We start from the raw sequence: 27,233 nt of genomic DNA, 5'->3' as shown, positions 1-27,233 counted from the left end.
GGTGATGGAGGTCGAAGAACCTGAGGACACAACTGAAGCAGAGATGGCCAGACACAGGCCAATATGCTATTATGTAATGAATAATGGTTGTAACGAAGAGAAAAATACCTTTTTCGAAAGGCCAGACGAAGCCATGAAAAACCATTTGAAAGCCCTATTTTTTAGGGGTAAAGTGGAAAACATTGGAATAAATAAAATCCTAGTGGACGGCGGAGCGGTAGTTAATCTGATGTCGCATTTCATGCTAAAGAAAATAAGAAAAGATGACACTAATACCAAGCCCCACATCATGGTATTGTCGAACTACGAATAAAAGGTTGGCATCACCTTGGGAGTGATCCAAGTGGATCTCACAGTTGGTACTATCACAAGGCCAACAATGTGCATGGTCATCGCGTCGAAAGCCAACTACAATTTACTTCTAGGTCGTGAGTGGATCCATGGTGTGGGAGCATTTCCCTCTTTGCTCCATCAACGAATTTCGATTTGGAGGAATGATGGAATAGTGGAGAACATATGGCCGAGGTTAACCTCGTAGACAGGCAACATTTCGACAAACACTTGGCAAACATAACACCATGTGCGCCTGTAGGGTTTGACTTTACGCCTACTAATGAGGTATTTTGTTCCCTATACTTGCATATAACCCATGGGTTTTAATGGGATAGGAAAGTGATAGAAGACATAGACCTAGGATTTGGGGGGACCTTAGGAAGTGTCTGAGTCTAAGACCTTGGAAAGGATTTCGACTTATATAGCCAAAAACAGACTAAAAGCGACCTTAGAGGCCGAAGTTAAATACATGGTTGTCGAAGTCAACAAGACCGAAATTCACCTCGAGGGGCCTGAGAAAGATTTCAAACCAGAGCCACCTAATAAGATTCATGACGAAGTACAAGGCTAGAGGCTCGACGCTATCTATGATGACGATCCTTTGGGATTCGAGAGAGACCCGCTTGAACCTAATATAAAAATGCTAGTGCTATATCCTTAAGAAGAGATAGACTTGGAGGAAGGAACAATAAAAGGCCAACATATATAAGTGGGAACCTTGGCCCATAACTCAAAGTCGAAGTTATCCAACTACTCAAGGAGTAAAAAGATTGCTTTACTTGAGATTACAAAGATATGCCTGGATTAAGTAGAGAATTGGTCGAACTAAAGCTACCCATCAAACCTGGAAGGTAGCCAATCACACAAACTACAAGGAGATTTGCACCAGAGATCTTGTCAAAAATCAAGGAAGAAGTCGAAAGGCTCCTCAAATGGAGTTTCATTCGCACAATAAGGTGTGTCAAATGGATTGCTAACAGAGTCCATGTCATTAAGAAAACTGGGAGTTTGAGGGTTTATATTGACTTTATAGACCTGAATGTTGCAACCCTAAAGGATGAATATCCAATGCATGTGGCCGAAATGCTTATCGATTTCACTGCAGGCTATGAGTATCTTAGTATGCTCGACAGATATTCCAGATATAATCAAATATTCATTATTGAGGAAGATGTGCCAAAAATGGCATTCCGTTGCCCCTGAGCCATAGGTATCTACGAATGGGTAGTGATGCCTATTGGTTTGAAAAATGTTGGGCCAACATACTAAAGAGCAATGAATTCTATTTTCCATGACTTTATTGAAACATTCATGCAGATTTACATTGATGATATAGTGGTCAAGTCTGTTTCAGGGAAAGGTCACATAGATCATCTTCGATAGTCATTCGAAAGGATGAGGAAGCATGGTCTTAAGATGAATCCTCTCAAATGTGCATTTTGTATGCAGGCGGGTTTTTTTAGGCTTTGTGGTCCATAAAAAGGTAATCAAAATCAACCAAAATAAGACCAAGGCCATTATGGAAGCAAGAGCGCCATCAACAAAGAAGGAATTGTAGTCTTTACTAGGAAAGATCAACTTCTTAAGGAGGTTCATCTCGAATTTAAGTGGCAAAACTAAAGAATTCTCTCCTCTACTTCGACTAAAGAAGGAAGGTTTTGAATGAGGACAAGCACGGTAGGAGGCTTTCGAAAAGATCAAAGACTATCTTGTTCAGCCTTCAATTTGGTCACCTCCTTGTAGGAATAAAAGTATGAGGTTGTACATTTCTGCGTCTGATGTAACTTTAGGGAGCATGCTTGCTCAAGAAGGATGAAAATGGTGTCGAAAGGGCCATTTACTACCTTAGTCGAGTCCTAAATGATGCTTAAACTATATATAGTATGATTGAAAAATTGTGTATACGTCTGTATTTCTCTTGTACAAAGTTAAAGCATTATATTTCAAATATTTCCCGTTTACTCTCAGGATTCTTCGATCCTCATCTAACTCCTCTATTTCATATGCACCATTAGAAAACACTTGGACAATTTGGAAAGGTCCTTTCCACTTCGGGGACCATTTACCCAATGCCCTATCTTTTCGATCCATAGGTAAAATAACCTTCTACACTAAGTCTCCATTCGAAAATGACTTGATCTTAACTTTCTGTTGTATGATTTTTCTACCCTCTTTTTCTGCTTTTCCAATGATTCTAAGGAATTTAGCCTTTCTTCGTCTAAATCAACTAGTTCGTCTAACATAATGTTCCAATAGGCTTCAGATGGGATTTCATTTTGCTTTTGAATCCTAGTTGACTAGAGGCAAATTTCGATTAGTAGCAGTGCATCGTACCCATAAGTCAATCGAAATGGCGTAACATTTGTGGACTTTTTAGGGGAATTTTGACAAGCCCATAAAATCTGGTCCAATGTCTTCTGCCAATTCTTTTGCTTTTCCCCGCATGTTTCTTTATGAGTCAAATTACTATCTTATTTGCTGGTTCGACTTGGCAATTTTCCTGAGCATAATACGTTGTAGATGTTAACAGCCTGAATCCTACTTCCTTAGCAAAGTCTTGGACCTTTCGACCCTTAAACACTAATCCTTGACCAGTTGTGATGGTATCTGGGATCCCAAACCTATAAATTATGTGCCTTTGGATAAACTCAATCACTGCTTCTTGATCAACAATCACCCAAGGTATGGCCTTAATCCATTTAGTAAAGTAATTGATACCCACTAGAATGTATCTTTGACTTTTAGAAGATGTTGGTCGAATCTCCCCAACTAGATCTAACACCCAACCTCTGAAAGGCCAAGGCTTCACAATAGAGTGTAATTCGCTTACTGGAACATGTTGGATACCTGCATGTATCTGGCATTCTTGGCATCCTTTGGCGAATTCGATACAATATTTCAGCATCGTAGGCCAATACATCCCTTGTCAGAACAAAATCCATTTCATCTTGTGACCTACTTGGTACGCTCCACATGCCCTACTATGGACATTAGAAAGGGCTAAGTATGCCTCAGACTCACTAAGGCATTTGAGTAAGACTCCCTCAGGTGTCTTTTATAATAATTCATTCCCCATAAGGATATAACTTAGAAAATGATACCTTACCTTTCGTTCTATAGATTTTGTTGGATTTTCTAAGTACTCTATTATTGGTTTTCTCCAATCTTCATCTGTCAAACTATATATGGCCAATATCTCGAAGTTCTCTTCATTTGCATAACCTAGCTTCGTTGCTTCCAAATCTGTTGGGAATAGTTTGGTCGACATAAATTTACCTCAGACTTCAATTGCATCTTCCAATTATTCCTTCGAAATTTTGTACCCATAAGCAATTTAAGCCAAGTCATTTGCCTCTTGGTTCTTAATTCGAGGAATATGTTTAATACTCACCATTTCGAATCTTCGTAATAGTCTATTTGCTATTACAAAGTACATTATTAAGTTTTCTTTGACACATTTGTACTAATTTATTATTTGCTTTATAACTAACTCAGAATCACCCATTATTTCAACTCTAGCTTCCCCCAGTTCCAACAAGATTTAAAGTCTGGCTATCAAAGCCTCATATTCAGCCTCATTGTTCGAGCAAAAGCCTTTAATTTTATACTTAAATTTTGTTAGAATTTTATTAGGAGAAACATTCAACACTCCAACGCCTGTTCCATCTCTGTGACTAGAACCATCGAAATATAAATTCCAAGGTTCAACCTCCAGATAGTTTTTGGGGTTTTCGACTACATAGTGGTTGACTATAAAGTCTGCAACCACCCGCCCCTTCCTAGACTTGAAAGGCATATAAATTAGGGAATACTCGGTCAGAGCAAGTGCCTATTTTCCAATTCGAATGTGTAAAATTGGATTACATAGCACGTGCTTAAGAATATCAAAGTGAGGCGAAACATACACATCAACTGGTTTTATATAATTCTTCAACTTTGTACAAGAGAAATACAGACATAGGCACAATTTTTCAATCATACTATATATAGTTTATGCATCATTTAAGACTCAACTAAGGTAGTAAATGGCCCTTTCAACACCATTTTCATCCTCTTGAGCAAGCATGCTCCCTAAAGTTACATCAGATGCAAAAATGTACAACCTCATACTTTTATTCCTACAGGGAGGTGACGGAGTTGGAGGGTGAACAAGATAGTCTTTGATCTTTTCGAAAGCTTCCTGTTGCACTTTCCCCCATTCGAAACCTTCCTTCTTTAGTCGAAGTGGAGGAGTGAATTCTTTAGTCTTGCCACTTAAATTCAAGATGAACCTCCTTAAGAAGTTGATATTTCCTAGTAAAGACTACAATTCCTTCTTTGTTGATGGCGCTCTTGCTTCCATAATGGCCTTGGTCTTATTTTGGTTGATTTTGATTCCCTTTTTATGGATCACAAAGCCTAAAAAATCCCTCGCCTGCACACGAAATGCACATTTAAGAGGCTTCATCTTGAGGTCATGCTTCCTCATCCTTTCGAATGACTGTCGAAGATGATCTATGTGACCTTTCCCTGAAATAGACTTGACCACTATATCATCAATGTAAATTTGCATGAATGTTTCAATAAAGTCATGGAAAATATAATTCATTGCTCTTTGGTACACTTCCCAACATTTTTCAACCCAAAAGGCATCACTACCCATTCGTAGGTACCCATGGCTCTAGGACAACGAAATGTCGTTTTTGGCACATCTTCCTCAACAATGAATATTTGATTATATCCGAAATATCCGTCGAGCATACTAAGATACTCATAGCCTGCAGCCGAATCGAAAAGCATTTCGGCCACAAGCATTGGATATTCATCCTTTGGGCTTGTAACATTAATGTCTCTAAAGTCAATGTAAACCCTCAAACTCCCATTTTTCTTAATGGTAGAGACTATGTTAGAAATCTATTCGACATACCTTGTTGTGTGCATGAAAATTCATTTGATGAGACTTTCGACTTATTCCTTGATTTTAAACAAAATCCCTGGTGCAAATCTCCTTGGAGTTTGTTTGATAGCTTCCTTCCAGGCTTGATGGGTACCTTTAGTTCGACCAATTCTCTACTTAATCCAGGAATCTTGTCGTAATCCCAGTCAAAGCAATCTTTGTACTCCTTGAGTATTTGGATAACTTCGACTTTGTATTTTGGGCCAAGGTTCACACTTATATATGTTGGCCTCTTGATTGTTCCTTCCCCCAAGTAGATCTCTTCTAGAGGATCTTGTGCTAGCATTTTTATATTAGATGCCAGCGGGTCCCTCTTGAACCCTAAAGGCTCGTCATCGTAGACGGCGTCGAGCCTATGGCCTTATACTTCGTCATGACTCTTATCAGGTGGCTCTGGTTCGAAATCTTTCCCAGTCCCCTCGAGATGCATTCCGGTCTTGTTTGCTTTGACAACCATGTATTTAACTTTGTCCTCTAAGGCCACTTTTTAGTCTGTTTTCGGCTATATAAGCTGAAATCCTTTCCAAGGTCTTATACTCAGACATAATCATCGTCTTCAACCCCCCCCCCCCCCCCCCCCCCCCCCAACCAGTTGGTTAGATTCTTGAGGTGCCCCCAAATCCCAAGTTTTTGTCTCTTATCACCTATCTATCCCACTGAAACCAATGGGTTGGATGCAAGTATAGGGAATAAAACGCCTCATCAGTAGGTGTAAAGTCAATCCCTACAGGCATACATGGCACTATGTTTGCCAATTGTTTGTCGAAATGTCGCCTGTCTACGAGGTTAACCTCAACCGTAGTAGCTTTGGTTAGCCTATATGTTCTCCACTATTCCATCATTCCTCCAAACCGAAATTCGTTGATGGAGCGAAGAGGGGACTTCTACCACACCATAGATCCACTCACGACACATAAATAAATTGTAGCTGGCTTTCGACGCGATGACCATGAACATTGTTGGCCTTGTGATAGTGCCAACTGTGAGATCCACTTTGATCACTCCCATGGTGGTGTCAACCTTTCCTTCGTAGTTCGACAGTACCATGTTGTGGGGCTTGGTATCACTGTCGTCTTTTCCTATTTTCTTCAGCATGAAATGTGACATCATATTAACTGGCGCTCGATCGTCCACTGGGATTTTATTTATTCCAATGTTTTCCACTTTACCCCTAATAAAGAGGGGTTTCAAGTGGTTTTTCATGGCTTCATCTGGCCTTTCAAAAAAGCCATTCTACTCTTCGACTCAGCCATTGTTCATTACATAATAGCATATTGGCCTGTGTCTGGCCATCTCTGTTTCACTGGTGTCCTCAGGTTCTTCGACCTCCATCACTTGATTGAATTCTCTCGGTAACACCGAAACCACATTAAACTCTGACTCCTCTTTTCGAGAGGAAAAAAGATTCCTTTCCACTGGTTTATTCCCTTCGTCTCTATCCTGCTTGAAAGGCATGTTACTGCTAGATTCTGCATTTGCCCTTATCGTGGCTTCCCTTTTCGCTTTTCTTCTTCTCTACTGCGTCCGCCATTAAGACCTTGACATGGGTGTTTTACCCTTGTAGTTCTTAAAATGGTAGGCTTATTATTTCGATGTTTGGAACTCCTTATGATAGAATATCAAATAGCCTTTTTCGACCTCGAATTTTTTCCATTTCCTCTGGCCTTGTCCTCCTTTCTCCATAGGTTTTACCCATTTCCCTCTTGGGGCATCAGCAGTTGGCTTGAAAGTGGATGGCCTATTGGCATGGAGACCTAGACCTCCTTGCTTAGAGTTGATATATATCTTTTTTCCCAACCTCAGAGTTGATGTCCATTCTCGACCTCAGAGTTGCTGCTAGGCTTTTATCTCCCAACCTTATAGTTGATGTCTGATTTTTTAGATCGGCTTCAGAGTTGGCATCTAGTTTTTGACCCTAACCTCAGGGTTGTTGTCTATCTTTCATCCCAGCCTCATAGAATATTAAATAGGGGTAGCTTTCATACCCAAATAATTTCCCTCCCCTTTTCACTTTTCATCTAACCTATGACTTGAGATTCATCTGTACTCATTCATGTGCATCATTTATTCATGTTAACACTTTCTAATAAGCATCATAGATTCAAAGGTTTATGGTTAATAAAAAACAGGGTTTTGGTTAGGAGATTGGTATTGCTCATCATATGGGATAAAACCATAATTCTTTACTTTTCTCCTATGGGATCTTGTGTTTGACCTTTTAAGCATTGAGTTGATCAGTAACCCTAATTATGGGCCCATGTATGGGATTGTGCTTGTGGAGCTTTGTGCTTGGTTTGGAGAAATGAGGGCACCAAATGATTGGAAAAAAACGATAAGAAAAAGAAAAGATGAAAAATGGAAAATTCAAATTGAAAAAACTAATAGAAAAGTAATCATCATGGCACTCGAAAGAAGGAGATGTCAGCGAATATTGAAAATAAAGACAAATCCAAAAGTTGAATCCTCGATAACAGTTGATCCTAAAAGACGAGTGCAAGAAAGAATCCCATCACTAATCCATCAAAATGATCATAGTGAAGATAACAATCATATTGATTATGAACTTTAGCCTACTTTTCCAAAATTATCACACCTTAACCCTAGCCTTGTTACAACCATAAAGACCTCAAAGAGTATGTGTATCGTGCATCTTGACATCAAAAAAGAATGTACGCAAGTTTTGAATGGTAAAAATATACCTGAATGATTTCTTTTGATGTACATTATGTTTGAATTTTTCCGCTCTCACCATGTTGGGTAGAGCTGACAACCCCCGGAGTACCTCTTGCTCGATGTGGCTTCTCAATCAGTTGTGGTAAACCTGCTCAACTTTCAGTCCAACTAAATTAAATCAATCATATCCTTTGGAAGTATATAAACAAATATTTTGGAGAGTTAACATGCACAGAGGACACACATGCCTTCTGTTTGGGTACTTTTCACATAACTACTAAAGCTACAATTATCATATTACTAGATGAAAGTAAACAACCAGAAAATAAACCAACTTAAAGCAAACAAAACTCAGAAATTAATATAAAATTGAAACTATCAAATAAAAATTACGAATACTTTCCTTGGATTTCCTCCCAAGCAACACTCATTTATCGACATTGGCTTGACACCTCATTCCCCTTGTTATGAAGGGTACTTCAGCTTCCACAAATTCTGGCTTGTCTTTTCCAAAACCAAGAAACCGTATTTTTCAGAGATATGGACTACTTTGTGCCATAAGTCACTTCCAACTTCCATATTCTTACCTTGATGCCTATTTCTCTTCTTTCTCATGGCTTTTGGAATGGAAATATGAGTTTTTCCACTCGGGGTTGCTAATGGAGGTGATACTAGTTGAGATTTCCTTCTTGAGACTTTTTCTGATGTTGGCATGTTACTTTGGCCTTTCACATCTGTCCTGATCATGCCTACTTGATATTGATTTTATTTTTCTACCTCTTGCTTCCTTTTTTCAAGCATATTCAAGGTTATTTAATCATCATAAACTTTTTAAGTTAGTCTACTGTGTTCTATGTCGAAATTTCATCGGCTTGTCTGCAAGAATGGTCGACCAAGATTGATAGGTGTCTCTTCATCCTCGGGTATATCCATGATCACAAAATTAACAGGAAAACTAAATTCCTCTATTGTCACCAATACGTCTTTATTTATCCCATATGCATTCTTTGTGGAGTGATCTGCAAATTTTAGATTTGTCCATGTATCACTTACTTTTCTAATACCAAGTCGTTGATAGATTGACAATGGCATCAAACTCACGCTAGATCCTGAATCAATAAGTACCTTCTTGAAAGTTCTATCTTTTATAGGCCATGGGACTGTGACAGATCCAAGATCCTTATGCTTGATTGAGATTCTCCTACCTGGTGCTATTGCACTACATTTTTCATTAAAGGTTATCGGCCCATCTCCTGTTGGTCTCTCTTTAGAGATTACCTCTTTCATGAATTTTTGGTACATGAGACTTTGCTCGAGTGCTTCAAAGAAAGGCATATTGATCTTTAACATTTTGAACATTGTGATGAATTTCACAAACTCTTTCTCTTGTGGACCCTTCTTTTTCACTCTCTGATGGTAAGGTAACTTAATTATCGGTTTAGCCTCTTTTTTATTTTTCTCTTCGGTTGGCTTTACTGGTGGTATAACTTCTTCTTCTTTTTTCTTATTTTCCCTCACTTCCAAATCAACCTCTATGACATGGTCATCCTTTGTTGCCTCTTTTCTTCATCTTTAGCAACTTTCTGACTTCTTGTTGTGACAATATTAACATTCTCATGATTTCTTAGATTTTGTATTATTGCACTTGGTAGGGAACCTTGTGCTCGAGAACCTGCTATTTGTTGTGCTATCTGACCCATCTGAACTTCAAGATTTTTTATAGAAGTAGTAGTATTCCTCTGATCATTTCTTGTTTCTTCTTATAACTTGGAATTTTAAGTTTTCATCTTTTCAATGGCAAGTTCCCAATCGGCCTTTTTGGGTGCTTGTTGCTGATAATATTGTTGTTGTGGTGGATATTATTGTTGTTATTGCTGATTCTAATATTGAATAGACCCATGTTCTTGAACATTCCCTTGCTGGTCTTTCCAGGAGAAGTTTGGATGGTTCTTCCAGCTCGGATTATAAGTGTTAGAATATGGGTTATTCTGCTTCGGAAAATTTACCTCTTTAATTTGTTGTATGGTTGCAACACAATGCATGGAAAAATGGGGTCCCCCATATATCTCACAATTAACAACTTGAATATGTTAAATTTGGGCCACTTGTTGAGTATCTATATTCATTGCATTAAGTCTTCTCTCCACTTTAGAAGCAACTTGGTCTTCCATCTTCACACTTTGATTAGTAAGTTTCAAATTAATCACACCCTCTGTTTTTCTCACACTTCTATCATATAATCCTAGATGTTCATTTGCAGCAATGGCTTCTATGGTTTTCTTGATACGAGTGATTATTGTAAAGTTGGATGAGCCACCATCAATTGTATCAATTAGTTGTTTAGTTTTCAATTTGAGGCCATTAACAAATATTTGCATTTGTTCGGTCTGATCCAAGTTATGAGTAGGACAAGAAACCGGTAACCTTTTAAATCTCTTTTATGCATCACCTAGTGATTCACCCTCATTCTGCTTAAAATTCATAATATCATATTTTTTTCGAATATAAACAAAACCAGGAAAGTATTCATTCAGTAAAGTTATTTTCATCTGTTCCCAGGTAGTGATACTTCCAGCTGGTAATGAGTAAAACTATTCTTTGACATCTTTAGCTAGAGTGAATGGAAACATTCTTAATATTTTCACTTCTTAAGAGTGTCTATTTATCTTTAAAGTAGTGCTCATAGTAAGAAACCTCTGTAGATGTTTATTTGCATCTTCATTTATTTTACCAGTAAAAGGCATCTTCTCAAGTTGACGAATGGTTGTTTAGTGCAATTGAAAATATGGGACATTCACTGGTTGCTTTATTATAGTCAAAGGACCCAACGGGGGGAGTCTTCTCCTCCATAATACTCAAGAAGTCTTTCTTGTGGTTCAACCATAATTGGATATTCTCTCTCTTTATCAGATTTTGTAACTGAGTGCTCAAAAACTTCAATCTCTTTTTCTTGTTCGGAATCCAAAATTTCTGCTTCAGAGGCGGCCAACCTTGCTTCCCTAGCTTGTTTGAGCCTAATGTGCAAATTTCTTTCCGATTCTGCGTCAAAAGTAAAATCAGTTGAGGGATTTCCTCACATACAAAGATTAGACAAAGATTAGTAATAACCCAAAAATAGCCACAAAATAAAATTTAAAATTTAAATTTAAAATTTTAGTTGCAGAGCAACAAAATTTTAACTGGAATATATCTATGAACTCTGTAATCTTTGGCAGTCCCCGGCAGCGGCGCCAAAAACTTGATCGATAAATTAGCAAGTGTGCTAATCTGTCAACGTAGTAATAAAAGGGGAAATCCCCAGTATCGATCTCAAGGACTGCTTGACAATACAAAGTTCTAGAGGAATTTCAGTTAAACAAAAGCCTTGGGGGTTTTGGATTGATCGGCTAAATTATGAAAATAATTGCAAATAAAGTAAACAAAGTAATTGCACGGTTTAGAAATATATGAGTAATATGTTATGGATATTGTATGATTCAATTTTATGACGACTCTGAATTCACAATGCAACAACAAATTTCAGATAATTGATTACCGATTCTTACAAGTGTTTACTCCTAAGTCCTTAGGGAGAAAGCCTTTAATTATTCAGCCTAACTCCTATGTCCATAGAAAAGTACAGATGAAATTAAGCATTAATTTACCAAGAATGATCTAGTTCTTCTAGGGTATTCCTAGTCCTAGGTAACATCAACTATAAAATATTCTCTAGCATATCAAGAATAATGGCAGTCCAACTTAATTATTACTCATAAATCAAACTCCATTTGTCTGACAGAGAAAGCATTAAAACAATCAAGAGAATAAATTAGATATGATGAAATAAAATTGTTATTGCAAAGAGGAATTTGAAGTCATTAAAAATCTGAATCAAAGACACCCCCTAGCATTGGAGGGTTTAGCTACTAATAGAAATAAAACAAAACACGATAAAGAATGTTGCCATTACAGAAATTTTAGATGAATTGATCTTCAATCGCAAAAAGCTCCTGAAAAATATGAATCCACCTTGAAAATATGAGTTCTCCAGCCTTCAAAACATGTTTTTTCCGTCTAAAATTGTCCACCCCGTGTAAATTCACATTTTCTAGTTAAATAGACAATGTTTTTGGGCCATCAGCAATTTGGGTCTCCATACACGTATTGCCCAAGTTCATACACTCATGGTCTTGCTTCTGGCCCTACCAAATACGCGTAAGCCAACATGGTGTGCACTCAGGCAGGTCTTATACGCGTATCATTCGCGTATGAGTATAAGCATGTTTTTCCTCCCTTTTATTGGTCCTCGTATGGTACACGTATGGGCTTGGTCCATGCACGTATGGGCTTGGTCCATACGCGTATGGTACACATATGGGCTTGGTCCATACGCATATGATACACGTATCGGCTTGGTCCATACCCGTATGGTACACGTATGGGCTTGGTCCATACGCGTATGACATAGGTCCATACGCGTAGGGGCAGAGGTATTCACTTTTTCCATATCTGATACACGAATGAGCAAGTTGATACGCGTATGGGCAGCCAATTCCTAATTAGTCTTTGATGTCTTCATGAAAGTTATAGCCCTAGATGTTAGCTTTCATTTGTCGATGGTCCCATGTCATTACATGTTACGATGCTCTAGATATGATCAAATATACCACACGTCTATCATGATGTCAAACATGCTGAAAAATAGACTTTGTGAAACTTTCTGAAAATTCACCGCATTCGTTTTCCGATAATTTCTTTGACTACCTCCAACCTACAAAACACGTTAGCCTTCCTAAAAATATCAGAAAAAACCAGGAATACTTAAAATATAGACAAATACTAAAACTAAAGAAACTGACATATAAACCACTCAAACTATATAAAATATGCAAATAACTCACCTACTTTCACCTGTTAAAATGATAATAACTACAACACAAATGGTGACTGATCACTTCCTTACTCCCAACCTCAAATTTGATCTCACTTCTAGTCATAGAGTTGATGTCTACCATCTTATTTCCAACCTCAGAGTTATCGTCTATCGTTTTTCTATCTCCAACCTCAGAGTTGATATACATCTTTGTGTCCCCAACCTCAGAGTTAATGTCTACTTTTACCCTAGCCTCAGAGTTGTTGTCTTTCAATTTCAATCTCATCCTCAGAGTTGATGTCTATATTTCTTAGATCCAACCTTAGATTTGATGTCTTGTCTATCCTGTTATATTTAACCTCAGAGTTGATATCCATTTGTAGTCTCGACCTCAGAGTTGATGTCGATCATTTGTGTCCCCAACCTCAGAGTTGATGTATACTTTTTCTACCCTTAGCCTAAGAGTTAATGTATGTCTCTCTTTAATCCCCCACCTCAGAGTTATTGATAATCAATTTTATTCCCAATCTCAGAGTTGATATCTTTGTCTTTCCCAACCTCAGAGTTGATATCCATCTTTGTTACTTTCAACCTCAAAGTTGATGTTTATCATTTAACCCCAGCCTCAGAGTTGTTGCCAATATTTCTTATCCCCAACCTTAGACTTGACGTCTACCATCTTATTTTCAGCCTCAGAGTTATTGACAATATTTTTTATCTCCAATCCCAGAGTTGACGTCTATCTGTGTATCCCTAGTCGCAGAGTTGTTGACGATCAGTATTCCCATCCTAAGAGTTATTGCCTATCCTTTTTATCTCTAGCCTTAGAGTTGATATATATCTTTTTTCCCAACCTCCAAGTTGACGTCTAATTTTTTATATTGACTTCATAGTTAACATCTGGCTTTCAACCCCAACCTCAGGGTTCTGACTTTCAACCCCAACCTTAGGGTGTCTATCTTTCTTCCTAGCCCCAGAGAAGATTAAATAAGAGCAGTTGTCATACCCGAAAATTTATCCTCCCCTTTTCACTTTTCATCTAACCTATGTCTTGAGATTCATTTGTACTCATTCATGTCTCATTCATGTGCATCATTCATTCATGTTAACCCTTTCTAACAAGAATCATAGATTCAAAGGTCTATGGTTAATAAAAACCATGGTTTTGCTTAGGAGATTGGTATTGATCATCATATGGGGTAAAACTATAATTCTTGACTTTTCTCCTATGGGATCTTGTGTTTAACCTTTTGAGCATTGAGTTGATCAGTAACCCTAATTATGGGTCCATATGTTGGGATGTGCTTGTGGAGCTTTGTGCTTGGTTTGAAGACCCTGCTTAGATGATGTGCATCATGAAACCCTAATCAGGGATAATTGGTGTTTGAGTGTCATGTTGGTTGACTTTATGACTTGTGATTAACCAAAACCCTAGTTCTTGGTTGTTGGCACCTAATGGATCATTATGGATTGCATCTTAGTGTTGGAGTTTAATCGAGGATTTCAAGTATGGATGGGTAACTATGAAGTTGATTTTTGACTTGTCAACCTCTTTTTGTCTTTGGTAATTGCAGTAGTCCATCTCTTTAGTTTAAATCCATGTCATGCATTGTGTGATTCATTCAAGAGTAGGGTCCAAATTTTTAGGTCAAGTTTAGATTCATTTCAAGGTGTTTCTCTTTTATCTCACATATCAATTCAAGACCTTTGTTTTAGATTCAAAACCCAGATTCATTCATTTGTTACTTAAGGAAATGTATTTTAACAAAGCCATAAAGTTATGTGTTAGTTAACCACGCCATATACATTCAAGATTTCTTCACATTACAAGTCATTTTTACAAGTCCATATCCAATATATCAAGAGAAAACCCTAATCTAACCTACAATTGACTTTGGTCAACTATTGACTTTTTGGTCAACCCGTTGACCAAAATCAACCATCTTCCCTGAGTCCTAATCACCACTACATTTTTATGCTCTTCAAGTTCACATCCATGACCAAATATCCATGTCATGCCAAATCCAATAGAATCACATAACACAATTAGAATCACATTACATAACCAAGCATATGACATTTTAATCAATGCCTAAACATGTGTCGTTTAGTTCCTAACATAACATTGATTAGCAACATTCCAAATGCATCATAGTTTAGTTTATACATTAATTCAAACCATTTAAAAAATTGACATCACATGATAGACACATACATCCAACCATTCAAAAATTGGAATTTCATATACAAATCCCAAATTCATACAATTCCAAGCATTCAATTCAATTTCCAAACAATTCAATCATTTCCATACACAACTTGATATTTCATAACACATTCCAATTCATACAAGCCAAATGCAACTAACTTTCCATCAATACAATTTAATTCAAATACACTAACCCAATCCCAAGTCCCTAGCACATTTCCAAACTCACAAGTCAATTCCCTACCATTCATACGCAACTCACATATAGCACATTAACATTTCAAAGTAGCTCAAATGTACGTGACAGAAAATCAATTAGATCCACCGGCATAATTTTCACAACAAAACCAATATACTTCCCTGCATCATTTGCTAATAGTATACAATATAATCCAACCTGCAAAATTCCATAACCGAGTAAAACTCAGATCTTCCTGCATAACATCTTCATAACATAACACAATTTAATTCACCTGCAAATTTCATAACAAAGTGAAACCATAACAACCCTATAAGTTTTCTAACAGAAACCTCAATTTACTTCACTCTTCTCGTAGTTAAGCCAATCCTTCTAACTAACTTCACACTAACTAACAGTTAACAACCCCTAACTAACATTTAACCAACTTTTAACACAGCTAACTCACGTTCAACAAATTTGCACATAAGGAGTTAACGGAGCTAACAGATTTAACATAACGAATCTTGTATAAATAATTTCCCTGCAATTTTCATAACTCACTTTCACTCTTCAAAAAATTCTCACGATTCACTCTTCACACACTCCCATTCACTCTTCAGAACACACAATTAACTCTTCAAGAACTCTCAAATTCACTCTCTTCGATTCTCACTTTCACCCCTCGATTCTCACATTCATTCTCCATTTTCTGGCAAAGCTATCTCAATCTCACGCAATAACTTCATCACCGATTCCGAATCGAGCAACAACAACGCAAGCAGAACAGAAGGTTTTGAGTAGAAGAGAAGAAAATCGAGAAAGAAGGAGGAAGAAGCTCTACCTGATAAGTCGACGTTGATTCTAAAGAGCCACCATGCCGGATTATGGTACATGCTTAACTTATTGCCATTGATTTACTCTTGAGCTTCGATGTGGCTGCGTTTTCCTTTCGAAATTGCGAACACTACGTGTTCATGCACTAGATATTGTTTGAACCGACAAATTTCACTGCGGGGAAAGCTTCCATGGAAGGTGTAAACAGCACAAACACGCAAGGTGTAATTTGATTTTTTATTTATTTTTTCTGCATAAATCATTTGAGTACATTTAATTAGTTTTTAATAAAATTTTGGATTTAGTTTGATTTTTTTTATGATGCGATATAATTAGGTTTAATTAGGATTTGAGTAGATTTAATTAGATTTTAATAAAATTTTGGATTTTAGAAATTAATTCATACTTTATCAATTTGTGTTCATTGACCTTATTACCCATATGGTTTAAAAATATCTTGATATGCATGCTCCCTTAGTTTAGGACCGGTAAACAATCATTCGGTAAATTGACTAATTTGATCATGATTCAGCGCAATTTCCATTAGGTTTTTAATGACTTTTTTAGTTCCTGTTGAGTTAATCATGATTTTAGTTACCATGTGGATCACCATGATTACCTACCATGAACATGTTTAGCCTAGGTGTAGTTTAGGTTTAAAAGGTAGCATTTATTTGATAATTCATGTTAATCCTCTTTGTTGATTTGCACTAGTGCAGAAAGAAGATTTTACACCCGTTTTTTATACATATTACACCCGTTTTTTATACATATTACACCCGTTATGATAGGGTGTAAATTCAAAGGGTGAGATATGTATGAAGAATTTACACCCGTTTTAAAACGGGTGTAAAAAGAGAATATATTACACCCTATTTTAGATTTAAAAAAAGGGTGTAATTGGTAGATATATACATTAAATTTTAAGACATTTACACCCTATTTAATATAAAACGGGTGTAAATTGTCACCTATTACACCCTGTTTTAGATAAAAAAAGGTGTAATTGGTAGATATATACATTGAATTTTAGGACATTTACACCCTATTTAATATAAAACGGGTGTAAATTGTCACCTACATACATTGAAGTTAAACGAATTTACACCCTATTATAATTCAAACGGGTGTAAAATGACAAATATTTACACCCTATTTTTGATATATCAAATGTAAAATATCTTATAATTACATTTAATTTTAACACATTTACACCCTATTTTGTGTATGAAGGGTGTAAAATATCTCAATTTTTTTAAAAATATTTTATTTGAAATTTCATTAAACCAATATTTTTATATATTCCTGGATATTCAATAAAAAACAAAAATAACCAAAACAAACATTTCTCTAATCTTTAGAATCTTGCACCAAGTCATACATCAACAAAAATTGTATTCATGTAAGAAAAAAATTCAACCACTTTGTTCATGTAACTTGTACCAATAAATCATTCATGGAACAAAAATATATCTATATATAAGTTTTTTTTAATCGCTTCTGTTTTGTCATTAAATCTTTCTTTTCCTGGTTCTCTTGCTCTTCAACCTTTTGCAAAAAGAATTGAGCCCAAAGTTGTCGGATGTGATCAATTGACTCTTTTTCATATGATGAGGTGTCTGTGAATATCTGCAAGTTCAAACATATAATAAATTAAACAACTACATGTTAAAACAATAATTTACATGTTTTTCATTAAATATATGTAATATAAAATACCTCATTGAATCTTTCAACAATACAAGCATCAATAATGTCAAACATATTTTTCATGACATAATATCCACATGCCCATCCGTTATCTTGTTGATGCCCCTGCATATAAACTCCTAGTTACATTAAAGCCACCAAAAACAACAACATCACAAACTTTTTTCCTTTTTCACAAAATTTGTACCAACACTAACTTTCTTCACTCGACATAGAAACACATACAATTTTAGTTGGTTCAGAGCATGTACAACTATAATTTTATCACCATAAGTGCAATTCAGTAATAAATATACTACATGTTTATAATGATAACTTACAAATATATCACTTGCAATTATAAAATCGGAATTTTCTTTTTCTTTATCTCATTTATAATAATATAAATAATCAAGATATATGGGCATTTAATACCTCTTTATAAATGGTATCTTTCAAGAACTAAAAAATCAAGCCAACACACCAGTATTCCAAGAAACGACAATATAGTAAAACAAATCTTACCATAATATTCTTCCAATTAGGCTTCTTCTTCTTAATACCTTTTAATAAATGATAACCTTCTAGAGCTCTGATAAAAGAGTTGTCAACGAAGTAAGTTATAAATATAAAGACTATGTGTACAAAAATTTAGTATAAATGATATTTCTCTATTTAGGCTTCTTACCCCTCCAATATGACCTTAATATTTTTCTTAGGAGATCTGTTTAATGAACAAAACCAAAAAATAATATTATCTTCAGGACAAATGACAAACAATTGCCAGTGATTGCTGTAAATTTACAAAAAAAAAGTGTTAGAATCAATAAAATTTAAATATTACAAAATAACATATGAAAAACGATAAAACCTTGAAGGAAACATGTACTTACCTATTTAGCAATGGTCCTAAATAACATTTTTTTGGCTCTCCATCCAACTTATTTTGTATGTATGTTTGAATAACTTCGGCCGGTTTTGTGTGAACTAGTATCCTATTTGGATCGAGAAACCCAAATAGTTTGTTGAAATTCTTGGAGATACACATGCGATGTAGATATCTAAATTTTTGAAACAAATATTAATTATATTTGATACATAAAAAAAATAACTAACAATAGAATATGATACTTACGTGCACCATAAAGACAAGATAGATGTGGATAGCCATTTAATACCGGAAGTTAATTCATTAAGATCCACCCTATCAATAAAAACTGAGAGTTCACTTGTTTCATGATCCAAATCTAGAGAGAATGAATTTTCCTTGAGATTGTTAATCTTTTTGAGGTAATCTTCAGAAGCATCCATTTTTTTAGTTAAATCTTCAGTAGTCATAACCTTTGAGCAACTTCCGTTAGTGCTCGTACCCACAGATTCTACATGCTGTATCAAGTGAACATTAATTAAATTAATTTTTTTCTAATTTTTAGTAGATTAATTGTATCCAGTTACGCATACCTCTTTTATAAACATCTCTTTAGGCCTCTCGGAGCGGAGCTCCAATTGCATCTGTTGTAGGAGTTTCATTCCTTGTTGGATTTGAGCTCTCTCCTCTTGCATCTCTTTTTGCATTTGTTGTTGGAGCTCTGTTCTTTGTTGTTGGAGATGTTTTTGTAATTTATGTTGGAAATCTATATTCATTTTTTGCTCCAAGGCTTGAAGGTGGGCTAGAAGGTCATCTTGAGAGACACCTCCTAAGGTGGAGCGTGAACTTTTTCCATAGAATTTCTTAAAGCCCACACCCCTAGGAGCAGTGCGGATCCGACCAGGGTGTTCATTTATTCCAAGGGCAACAGTCAAGATATCGTCACGCCCTTCAAAGACAATAGTACCTTGTGTATTTTTTTCCACTAACTCTCCCTAAAACATTTAGATACATATAAAAATGATGTAAAATGATTACTAAGTTATGAATGAAATTTAAATTTATCAATAAATCTTTTATTACTTACAATCTTAGATGCTACTAAGTTTGTTGCCTCAGATGTAAAATTTCCCGATGGCTTCTGTCGAGCCATCAACCATGCCTCATATCGCTTTAGTTCGGGAGGGTCAACCATCAAACTTTCATCACCTTTGGCCTCTTCAATCACTTTTTTCCTCCTCTCTTCCATTACGGTGGCCCTAAGTTTTTCATAACCACCACGAGACAAAATATGAGGGTGGATATTCTTTGATGCATGTGTCTTTCCTTTTAGCCTTTTCTCCTATTACAAATAAATCACATTAAACTAAACGTCAAAAACCAAATCAATTTAGATAACATAAAAATAAATCTACAAATTTAACTAACTTGAAAATCTTCTTTTTGTCGAGTCTGGACAAACAAATCCCAATCTTCTTCTTTGATAAATTTATACTTTTCAAATGGAGTTGTATTTCCATGCTTATCTCCTTTCCCAATATATAGACATTTGAGAGCAATGTCTTAAATTGCTTCAATCGTTCCCCCATATAAACAAACCAATGCTTCCTAAATTCTTTATCAGTGGGGCAAGTGAACTTACACTTCAAAACATAAGGAGTGTTAGTAATTGAAGCAATTATAGACAATAACTTTAAAATAATTAATTAAAAATGCATACCGTGATATCGTCCCATATCACGTCCTTCAACTTATCGCTTATCTTTTTCCATTGCTTTTCATTTATACTAACCTTGCTACGTGCAATGAATGACAAATAACTTTTAAACTTTGCAGCATACTGACCAATGGGTTGGAAGGTATCAGGATCAAAATCAATTTGGTATTTTTCACCATCAGGAAGTTTGGCAATGAAACGTAGCAATGCTGTGACACCTCTAGTCTTCTTTTTTTTGGTGAAGAGCTAGATGGTTTATCCATAATTCCTGTTTAGAGAGAAAACAATATTAGTCAAAACTAAAATTAAAATGAATAATAAACATAATAACAATTTATTAACTAAAATATAGTTATTAGTAAAATATAGATGGTTTTTCTTGGTTATTTGTTATTATCCTCCAAAATCCCTTCTTGATGATCATAACGAATGGCATAAACATCATCAACTTCATTTTCATCATTAAAATAAGGCCTTTGTGTTGAAAAAGAAGTATTGTGATCAATGTCTAGAGTTGAATCTTCATTTTCATCACTATAATTCATGTTTCTTCTTTGGAGGACAACAGACCACCTAGTGTTCGAGGGATCCTTTACATAAAATACTTGTACTGCTTGAGCTGCCATGATAAAAGGTTCATCCTTATATCCTACCTTATCAAGGTCCACCAATGTAAATCCTAATTCATCAGTTTGCACACCATTGTTACTATTAACCCATTTACATTTAAAAATAGGAACTTTAAACTTAACATAATTGAGCTCCCATATCTCTTCTATAACGCCAAAGTAAGCTGTGGATGCCAAGACAGGGTTTTTATCCTTTGAACTAGAAAAGTGCATTGAAGAAGCTGTTATCATTACCCCACTATTTTGCATGGTACTCTTGTCATCCTGTGATTTTGTACAAAAAGAAAACTTATTTATATCGTACCCACTCCAACATAAAACATTAAAGCTAGGCTCGTATGCTAGAAACTTTAATGTATCAGAAGCATTATCATCATTCATAATCTTGGTTTTAAACCATTTTGAGAATGTTCTGTTATGCTCTTTCAACACCCATTTTTCAGTCATACGAGGGTTTTTAGCTTTGACAATGGTTTGATGTGTACTCAAGTATGGATGAACCTCGTCAGTGTTATTCAATATATACAAATGTGCTTGAAAAACTTCCCCTTCGCCCATATGCTTAACCTTTAGACGTGTACCCTTACCGTCACATCTTCCATCATGACGAGACTTGGGTAGTCCTACAGGTTTTGCATCTGACAAATAGTCTGTACAAAATTCAATGGCTTCTTCTGTGATGTACCTTTCAACAATAGATGCTTCAGGACGATAATAATTCTTCACATAGCCTTTCAATATCTTCATGTATCGTTCAAAAGGATACATCCACCTTAAATAAACAGGACCACACAATCTAATCTCTCTAACTAGATGAACAATCAAGTGAACCATGATGTCAAAAAATGAAGGAGGAAAAAACATCTCCAACTGACACAAGATAATAATTGACTCGTTTTCCATCTCGTCCAATTTATCAGGGTCAATCACTTTGTTACAAATATCATTAAAGAATAAGCACAATCTAGTTATGGCATGTCGGACATTTTTTGGCAAGATGCCACGAATAGCCACAGGTAGTAGTTGTTGCATCAAAATGTGGCAATCGTGAGATTTTAAACCAATTAGTTTGAGATCTTGTATTGACACGAGACTTTTGACATTTGAGGAGTATCCATTTGGCACTTTCACACCTTGTAGACACTGGCAAAATTTTCTTTTCTCTTCTTTTGACAATGTATGACACGCCGGTGGCAAATAGGTTTTGTTACCTCTTGGTTGAGGAGCTAACTCCTCTCTTATTTTCATCTTAACCATATCTAAACGAGAACTTAAACCATCTTTGGTCTTACCTTGAATATTAAGAAGTGTTCCGATTACACTATCACACACATTTTTTTCCACATGCATTACATCAATACAATGTCTTACATCAAGACTGGACCAATATGGAAGGTCAAAGAACACTGAACTCTTCTTCCATATATTATTACTTGTAATCTTTTTTTGTTTTTTTTCAAAACTAACACTTATGTTCCTCACCCGATGATAGACTTCTTCTCCAGTTAAGGCCTTTGGGGCAACTTTATACTCCTGATATCCATTAAAAGCCTTTTTCAATCTTCGATATGGGTGATTATGATTAAGAAATCTTCGGTGTCCAAGGTAAACAGTCTTTTTTCCTTTCTCTAATTGATGGTTGCATGTATCTTTTTCACATATAGGGCATGCTTTATGCCCCTTAACTTTATAACCAGACAAGTTACCATAAGCTGGAAAGTCATTGATGGTGCAAAATAACATAGCCCGCAATTTGAAAGTTTCATTTGAAAAACTATCAAATACATCAATTCCTTCATCCCACAACTTTCTTAAGTCATCAATCAACGGGCTTAGATAAACATCTATGTCATTTCCTGGTTGTTTTGGTCCAGAAATCATCATAGATAACATAACATGTTTCCTCTTCATGCACAACCAAGGAGATAAATTATAGATAATCAAGAGAACGGGCCATGAACTATGGTTACTACTTAAACTACCATATGGATTCATTCCATCAGTAGAAAGTCCAAGCCTAAGGTTTCTTGGTTCAATGCCAAAGTCTGGAAATAAAGTATCAACCTTCTTCCATTGCAAAGAGTCGGCTGGATGCCGAATTTTTCCATCACACTTCCTTTCTTCTGCATGCCATCTAATATTCTTCGCATCATTTAAATTACCAAACAATCGCTTAAACCTTGGAATAATTGGAAGGTACCATAACACCTTTGCTGGAGGACCCTTTGTGGTCACATCACAACCTTCATCATCACTCTTCTTCTTATAGCGTGATGTCATGCACTTGGGACATTTTTCTTTCTCTTCATTATCTTTCCAATACAATATGCAGTCATTAGGGCATGCGTGTATTTTCTTATATTCTATACCCATTGGACATAATATCTTTTTTGCCTCATAGGCCCGGTTCGGCAACATGTTTTCTTCCGGTAACATTTCCTTCAACAACTCTAACAATTGTGTGAAGCTTTTATCTGTCCAACTATTAATCGCCTTCAAATTGAACAATCTTAGCACAGCCGACAGTCGTGTGAAGTTTTTACAATTTGGATACAAAGGGATTTTACTGTCATTGCAAAGAGTATCATGTATATTTGCCCGTTGAAAAGAGTCTTGTCCAATATCACGGATCATATCTTCTAGACGATCACCCATCTCTACATCAAACTCTTCTTTAGGAGAGGCCTTTGGCGCGTCAGACAATTCACCATGCCATATCCACTTTGTATAATTTTGACAAATCCCGTTAACTCCTAAGTGTTCCCATACGATGTGAGCCTCTAAAGGTGCAATATTTACACACTTAGCACAAGGACAGTGAAATCTTCCATTACTTTCAGGAAGATTAGTTTCAGCAAATTTCAAAAACTCTAACACTCCTTTCTTATACTCCTCGGATAGGCGATTTTTTTGCATCCAACTACGATCCATAACTATGTAAAGAACAAAAAGAATTGTAGTTAAAAGATGCACTTACAAGTATAATACAACTAGTGTTTCTTATAAATAATACAACTAGTCTTGTGAGGAAACCATAATTTTGATCATAAATGTGTTAAGTTAGTGACAACTAAATTGACAACTAAAAACACAGTTAGCAAACTAATTTTACAAACTCAGAAGCAAAACTAGCGAACAACGCTGAATTATAACAACCACCTCCAATGAATTTCTCTCAAATTCAAGGACAAATTTTAGCTCAAAATATTATGACTTTGCTTCAGCAACCTAATATGAACATGAATATGAGTATGCCTGCTCCATATCCAATGCAGAATATGAACCAACAGTTACCTATGCAAATGCAGAGACCATATGGCATGCATCCTGTTCAACAACAACCTATGTTTGGCTTTCCTCCTAACCAACTGCCTCCTCATCCTATGGTCCCTCAAAATCCAACGTTTTCTGGAAATTCTCAGTTTGGTGTTGTGCCTGGAAATCAAGTCAGGCCACCGATTGCCCCAAATCCGGCAGCCGGGAACCCAAATGGTTTTGTATCAGGTCCTTTTCCATCTCAACAGTTACAAGGGAATACTTCTGTGCCACATAATACAAACAATGCTCAAAGTTCTGCATTTAGGAATTCACATTCACAGGTATTTTGAAACTGAATGTGTTTGTCTTTTCATTGCAGTGTTCTCAAATAGCGCGTTATAGCATTGTCGCGAAGTGAAGTTTTAACTAACCACAGTCGTTTAGTGATACATGATTTACTTTAGTACAAAGTGTTGTCAAATAGTGGTTATAGCCAGTGTCGTCTTAAACTTTCGGAGGCCCTGTGTAGCTTAGCCAGAATTTAACTCTAACAAATAGAGCCCTATTTTGCCAAGGTTTAGCAGTGATAAACATTTTATGCGACCCTATTTAGTCACGGGTGAACCTGCCTTGCACGCTCTCAAGTATGATCCTGACTATATTAGGGCCTTAGCACTAGTGTAGCAAAATTTGAAGTTGAATATACTTCTACTTTCTGTGATCAGCTATTGACAACATTGCTTTAATGTGTATTAGTCATGTTTATCAATTTGCTAAGGATTTAGTTTAATGCAAATCTGAATTGTCGCTGCAGGAAAATCCTAATAGCAATGTCAACACTAATTTTGCAAACTCTAACTGGAAAGGATCGCCAAACAATAACTTCAAAAACAAACAAAATAGAGGGGGATCTCAAGGAGGGTATGTTATTTTCTTCTCTTTTATTACTCTTGGTTTATTGCGATGACAATTTGATGACTTACATAGTTTTCCTGTGATTTGGAATCACTGTCTAATTCATGTAGGTTCCAGAAGTCTAAATTTCGTGATAACAACAAAGGAAACAGGAGAGCAGGGTTTTCAAAAGATCGTAAGGGTAGAGGTTTGAACTCTTCTACTTTGTATCGAGATGAAAACAATTTTCTGCTGTTAGACTAATGCTTGTGAGAAAAAAACAGGTCCCAACAATGAGAGAGCAGGAACTTTTGGTTTAAATTCTGAGGAACATCAGCAGCAACCACAAAGGTAGCTTTAACATTGTCCGACTTTCCAATAATATCTTACCAATCTTTTACTTCCTATCACTGCCTCTCACTCACCAATCATCCACCAAAATCTAATTTTCGTTACTTCTATAAGTTACAAGGTGAATCGGCAATAACTGATTCTCAAAAGTTCTGTTAATTGGTTCACAAGTTCCAATTCGCAGGTGGGAGAAGGGAATTAGGTTTCACTACTTCAGAGCTTTCACGATTTTGGTTCCGAACTTAAATTTTAAATAACCATCCAAATGGAACAGAAACCTCATTTGTGGTGCTGGTTTTAGTAATCATGTATTATTTCCTCATCAGGGTTTAGTTCGATCTTTGCACCGATAATATCATAACACTTACGCTTTTATTATTTGTCCTTCTAATCATTAGATCCTATTCTGCGACTTATTCTGAGCAAGAAATTCTACGATGGCGTGACGCACGGAGGAAGAATCACCCTTCCAGAGAAAAAAATGAGAAGGTTTCAAACAATCTACTCTATCTGCTTGTGTTTATTAAAATGTTATTGACTAATTAATAATAACCAAATTACTACTTGCAGACGCAGAGTGAACAATCGAAAGACTCCAAGTGCATTGATAGAGAGGTTTTACAAAGAGAGGTATACTTATTGATAGAGAGGTTTTGCGATACGCTAGTTTGTTCAAAATGTTGTCGGATAGCCACTATAGCATTATTGCATAACAAAGTTTGAATAAACGGCTATTTTCTGCGTTTCGCAGTCGACAACACTGCATAGTTTTGCAGATCTCGAACTTAGCATATATTTTTGTCATTGCAGCTCAAAGAGGTTTTAGCAAAGCAAGCTGAGTTGGGAGTTGAAGTTGCCGAAATACCTTCATACTATCTGAAGAATGCTGCAAATCAAGGCCTTCAGAGTGAAGAGAATGAAACCCCATTTACCAACAAAAGAAAATTCAAAAACAAGGCAAGAAGGAATCCAAACAAAAGGCGTCGGAACGGCAAGAAGCAGAAGCTGGCTGACAAAGATTTTTTAGAAAACAAGAAGAAGCCAACTTTATTACAGAAACTCTTGAGTGCAGATATAGTGAGGGATCAAAGCTACCTGTTTCAGGTTTTCAGGTTCATGACAGCGAATTCGTTCTTGAAGGATTATCCTGATAAGCCTCTGGTATATCCACCAGTTTTGGTAAAAGAAATGGGGTCTGAAGTTTATGATGGAAAAAAACATTTGCATGGCGGAAAAGATGTTGTTGAAGATGGTACCAAGGGAATAGTTGAAACACAACTTGTTGGGAAACAAGTTTATTACTAGAACAGATCAAAGAAGTATGAAAATCCTGATGGATCAATCACTGCAAACTTCTGAACAACAGACGTGGTTACAGAAATTTCTGGGGTACGATTTCAAGATTGAATATAGACCAAATAACTTACCAAATAGCTTACCATATGCAGACTCATGAACATAAAGAACAGGCATGCTCTGTTAAGCAGGCTTGCGACAAATCCAACAATCCTAATATAAAAGAACAGGCAGGCTCTGTTAAGCATGCCAGCAAATTCCAATGAAAATCCCATCTTGGAATTGTCGTTGGGCTTGGGAACTCGCGGAAAATGCCCTAAACGTTCAATCATAACATTGATACTACAATTTTAAATGAAAATCAAACAAGAAGCTGAAACATACTCAAACTGTTTCAGCATTACACAATCTGTGAAAGAGATCAGAATAATAGAACCATACGAAAATATACAAAAACTGTTTCAATGTTAATTCCAAACAGAACCAATGCACAAAACAATCAACACAACCAAT

General features: G+C 36.1%; 4 protein-coding genes and 1 long non-coding RNA gene across 5 annotated transcripts; 1 reads left to right on the top strand and 4 right to left on the bottom strand.

Moving 5' to 3' along the window:
• Window positions 1-8,806: 8,806 nt before the first annotated feature.
• On the bottom strand, window positions 8,807-9,292 carry LOC127122444 (uncharacterized). Its single transcript, XM_051052783.1, has one exon. It carries the CDS (start codon window positions 9,290-9,292, stop codon window positions 8,807-8,809), a length of 486 nt encoding a protein of 161 aa, XP_050908740.1.
• Window positions 9,293-15,052: 5,760 nt separating this feature from the next.
• LOC127121274 (uncharacterized) lies at window positions 15,053-16,366 on the bottom strand. Its single transcript, XR_007803375.1, has 2 exons — window positions 16,026-16,366; window positions 15,053-15,400 (listed from the first exon to the last, which is right to left on the bottom strand). It is a non-coding gene; the product is annotated as an uncharacterized LOC127121274 (long non-coding RNA).
• Window positions 16,367-17,374: 1,008 nt separating this feature from the next.
• On the bottom strand, window positions 17,375-20,105 carry LOC127122443 (uncharacterized). Its single transcript, XM_051052781.1, has 9 exons — window positions 20,004-20,105; window positions 19,663-19,917; window positions 19,169-19,570; window positions 18,843-19,093; window positions 18,601-18,768; window positions 18,396-18,500; window positions 18,233-18,299; window positions 17,738-17,833; window positions 17,375-17,647 (listed from the first exon to the last, which is right to left on the bottom strand). Exons 2-9 carry the CDS (start codon window positions 19,822-19,824, stop codon window positions 17,492-17,494), a joined length of 1,407 nt encoding a protein of 468 aa, XP_050908738.1. The 5' UTR covers window positions 19,825-19,917; window positions 20,004-20,105; the 3' UTR covers window positions 17,375-17,491.
• Window positions 20,106-20,675: 570 nt separating this feature from the next.
• LOC127122442 (uncharacterized) lies at window positions 20,676-23,852 on the bottom strand. Its single transcript, XM_051052780.1, has one exon. It carries the CDS (start codon window positions 23,850-23,852, stop codon window positions 20,676-20,678), a length of 3,177 nt encoding a protein of 1,058 aa, XP_050908737.1.
• A 233-nt stretch (window positions 23,853-24,085) lies between these two features.
• On the top strand, window positions 24,086-26,744 carry LOC127118693 (uncharacterized). Its single transcript, XM_051048944.1, has 7 exons — window positions 24,086-24,520; window positions 24,994-25,100; window positions 25,205-25,281; window positions 25,358-25,424; window positions 25,823-25,913; window positions 25,995-26,054; window positions 26,235-26,744. The coding sequence occupies exons 1-7, from the start codon at window positions 24,086-24,088 to the stop codon at window positions 26,727-26,729; spliced, it is 1,332 nt and encodes a 443-aa protein (XP_050904901.1). The 3' UTR covers window positions 26,730-26,744.
• The last annotated feature ends 489 nt before the right edge of the window (window positions 26,745-27,233 follow it).

This window comes from Lathyrus oleraceus, chromosome 2 (genome assembly GCF_024323335.1).
Source record: "Lathyrus oleraceus cultivar Zhongwan6 chromosome 2, CAAS_Psat_ZW6_1.0, whole genome shotgun sequence".
NCBI lineage: Eukaryota > Viridiplantae > Streptophyta > Magnoliopsida > Fabales > Fabaceae > Lathyrus > Lathyrus oleraceus.
This window is presented reverse-complemented; position numbering and strand designations above follow the sequence as displayed.

Excerpts from the sequence above, each read along its gene's own strand:
- LOC127122444 (XM_051052783.1), bottom strand. The coding sequence starts at position 9,292 with ATGTTAAAGATCAATATGCCTTTCTTTGAAGCACTCGAGCAAAGTCTC.
- LOC127118693 (XM_051048944.1), top strand. The coding sequence starts at position 24,086 with ATGAATTTCTCTCAAATTCAAGGACAAATTTTAGCTCAAAATATTATG. Across the intron at positions 25,101-25,204 it reads AGAGGGGGATCTCAAGGAGG|GTTCCAGAAGTCTAAATTTC; the intron begins GTATGTTATTTT and ends TAATTCATGTAG. Across the intron at positions 26,055-26,234 it reads GAGAGGTTTTACAAAGAGAG|CTCAAAGAGGTTTTAGCAAA; the intron begins GTATACTTATTG and ends TTGTCATTGCAG.
- LOC127122443 (XM_051052781.1), bottom strand. The coding sequence starts at position 19,824 with ATGGAAGAGAGGAGGAAAAAAGTGATTGAAGAGGCCAAAGGTGATGAA. Across the intron at positions 18,300-18,395 it reads ATTAAGGTCATATTGGAGGG|AGCTCTAGAAGGTTATCATT; the intron begins GTAAGAAGCCTA and ends CTCTTTTATCAG. Across the intron at positions 17,834-18,232 it reads CTAATTGGAAGAATATTATG|GGGCATCAACAAGATAACGG; the intron begins GTAAGATTTGTT and ends GTTTATATGCAG.
- LOC127122442 (XM_051052780.1), bottom strand. The coding sequence starts at position 23,852 with ATGGATCGTAGTTGGATGCAAAAAAATCGCCTATCCGAGGAGTATAAG.